At 35.2% G+C, this 2,391-nt stretch overlaps 1 protein-coding gene across 1 annotated transcript in view; it reads left to right on the top strand.

Moving 5' to 3' along the window:
- Positions 1-1,157, top strand: part of LOC109378603 (SH3 domain-binding glutamic acid-rich-like protein) — a gene marked incomplete at its 3' end in the record, with an annotated part of 13,241 nt that extends 12,084 nt beyond the window's left edge. Inside the window, exon 2 of the mRNA XM_019634919.1 lies at positions 972-1,157. Coding sequence (XP_019490464.1) covers positions 972-1,157 — 186 coding nt within the window. The remainder of the gene's footprint in view (positions 1-971) is intronic.
- Between the last annotated feature and the right edge of the window lie 1,234 nt (positions 1,158-2,391).

Here is a 2,391-nt window from a genome sequence, read left to right as displayed (position 1 = left end):
TGGAAGTTTATTATTTCGCATTTTTATTTCCATTGGGAAGACTACTTCATTTTGTTTTATATTTATGATGATTCCTGTCTATGTGCCTTTTTAGTATGACTCCATGAAGAAACTTACTGATTATGCTCTGCACCTTAGAAATGTTAAATAAGTGTTTTAAATTTGGATAAATTACCATAGATGTGTGAATTAAGGTTCTAAAAGAAATTAATATTAGAGGAGAAACCTAACTAAAAAATATTAATTTTATTACTTTAAAGCTTTCTTCTAAGTATGAGTAGGAAACAAAACAAGTATATTATCTCTACATGTTAATCTAGCTGAAGAAATAGCACAGACACACATGAAAGATACCTTAGCAGCACATGTTAAGGCTAATGAGTGTACAAGTATATTCCAGACTTACTATACAGGCCGACTTAGCTCTAATATTTTCTTAATCAGTTTATGTCCTAAACAATGAACATTGAGACATAGAGTGACTCTGAGGCTTGTAACATTCCCAAGGAAAGATTCATTTCTGTTCATTACATGATGCTTGTTAAGACAGGTAGTAGACTCAGGTGGTTTGGAAAGACTTTCAGCACAAGGGCTGAAGCTAGGAGAGACTTCTAAATGATCAGAAAACACAGCTTCCCACTACTCACACTTTTGAGTTAACTGCCCTTTAAGTTATTGATATGCATTAGCTGGCCTTAGTTTTGTATCATTAGATATAGGGATTTTCAATGAAAAAAGAGAAGAAGTCAGGTTCACAAAAGGATCTGTGGGCTGAAAGCTCTTCAAGTTACTTGTGAGACATTGTTAACAACAAAATAACAGGGAAAATCATGTATCTTCTGTGATATCACAAATCTTGATCCATGTCTTCATTCCTTTTAGTTCACAAACACTGACTTTTGTTGAATTTGAAAAATAAAAACCACAAAAGCTGTTTGATCAACAATAGTTTCTTGTCCTTTGCATCCTAGATTAAGAAGAAACAGCAAGATGTGCTTGGTTTCTTAGAAGCTAACAAAATAGGATTTGAAGAAAAAGATATTGCCGCCAATGAAGAGAATCGGAAGTGGATGAGAGAAAATGTACCTGAAAACAGTCGACCAGCCACAGGGTACCCCCTGCCACCTCAGATTTTCAATGAAAGCCAGTACCGTGGAGTAAGTAACCAATTTAAATTCTTGTTTCTTTTTTTTTTCCGAAGGGATTGCCTCAAATCCATCCTATCCCTTTCAGCTCTTTGCCCAGATCTACATATAGTCATTTCTCCTGTTCATCCACTGCATTCGTCCTAGGCAGCTGAGGTATTTTGCCTTCTACTAGCAGGCAAATGGATGAGTCATCCATCAAAAAATTACCTGTAAATGTATAAATACAGACCTNCATCCATGCAGTTGTTTATTCACTTATAGGCCTTATGTGTAAGAATTTAGTCGTAGAAATTGCGAGCACCCATTTAGAAAGTTTCCAAATTTATTTTGTAATACTATTCTGTCATTGTTCTGGAACAATATACTATAACATTTGTGATCTCAGTGTTCACAGATGGCCAGTTATATTACATTTTACATCATCTTTTCACTAAAACTATAGATTGCATGCAGTATAGATTAATGTAACATATATCATTTGAGCTATCATTATTAAGCTTAGTCTAAGTGGCATAAAAAACAGTGATAAGTGCTTGTTCTCTCTTCTAAGCGTTTTGCACTCACTGGCTTTGTCATTCACTTGGCCCCTCTCACCTAACCACCTTGTATGAATAGCCATCCGTAAGACATGGGTAGCCATGTCTTAGCTTCATATTTAAATGCCATGTTGTAATTGAACTTTTTAATATATATGTCTAATCCCTCCCACTAGATTTTAATGTTTTATAGGAATTTCTGCTATTTTTCTTGAGACATTTTAGACAACCTAATAAGATTCTTACACATGTAAGAGGCACACACAAAACATTGTTAAAATGGCTACTAAATACAATTCCATGCAATCATTTTAGATTTTATTGCATCATAGTTGGAACCTCTGTAAGTATTCATTATAGTATCAGCTAAGACAATGTGACAGAGGTTGATTATAAAACAAGGCAAAACCCCCACTGTGATTAAATGTTCTATGATAGGTTGATACTTTCATGAAAAATAATCTTGTTTTCCCATCTGAAGCATGATTATTACAGTTCTGCTCTTCCTTTAGAATTTGAACATTCACACTGGCCCTGTCTAAAGCAGAAACCTTGTCAGTTTTCTTCCTTTAAAAGAAACTTTACCCTTGGCATGGCAAGCAAGAAGCTTACTGAGGCTAGATGGAGAGCAGCTGTTTCATCCAGGCAACAGTTGCTCAGTAGCCCTGCAGTTTGTCTTTGGAGGGAAGGGTACCTTGATTCTCAAA

This window comes from Hipposideros armiger, unplaced genomic scaffold (assembly GCF_001890085.2).
Source record: "Hipposideros armiger isolate ML-2016 unplaced genomic scaffold, ASM189008v1 scaffold_2228, whole genome shotgun sequence".
Taxonomy (NCBI): domain Eukaryota; kingdom Metazoa; phylum Chordata; class Mammalia; order Chiroptera; family Hipposideridae; genus Hipposideros; species Hipposideros armiger.
The sequence above is the reverse complement of the archived record's forward strand: the minus strand, read 5'-3'. Positions and strand labels throughout refer to the sequence as shown.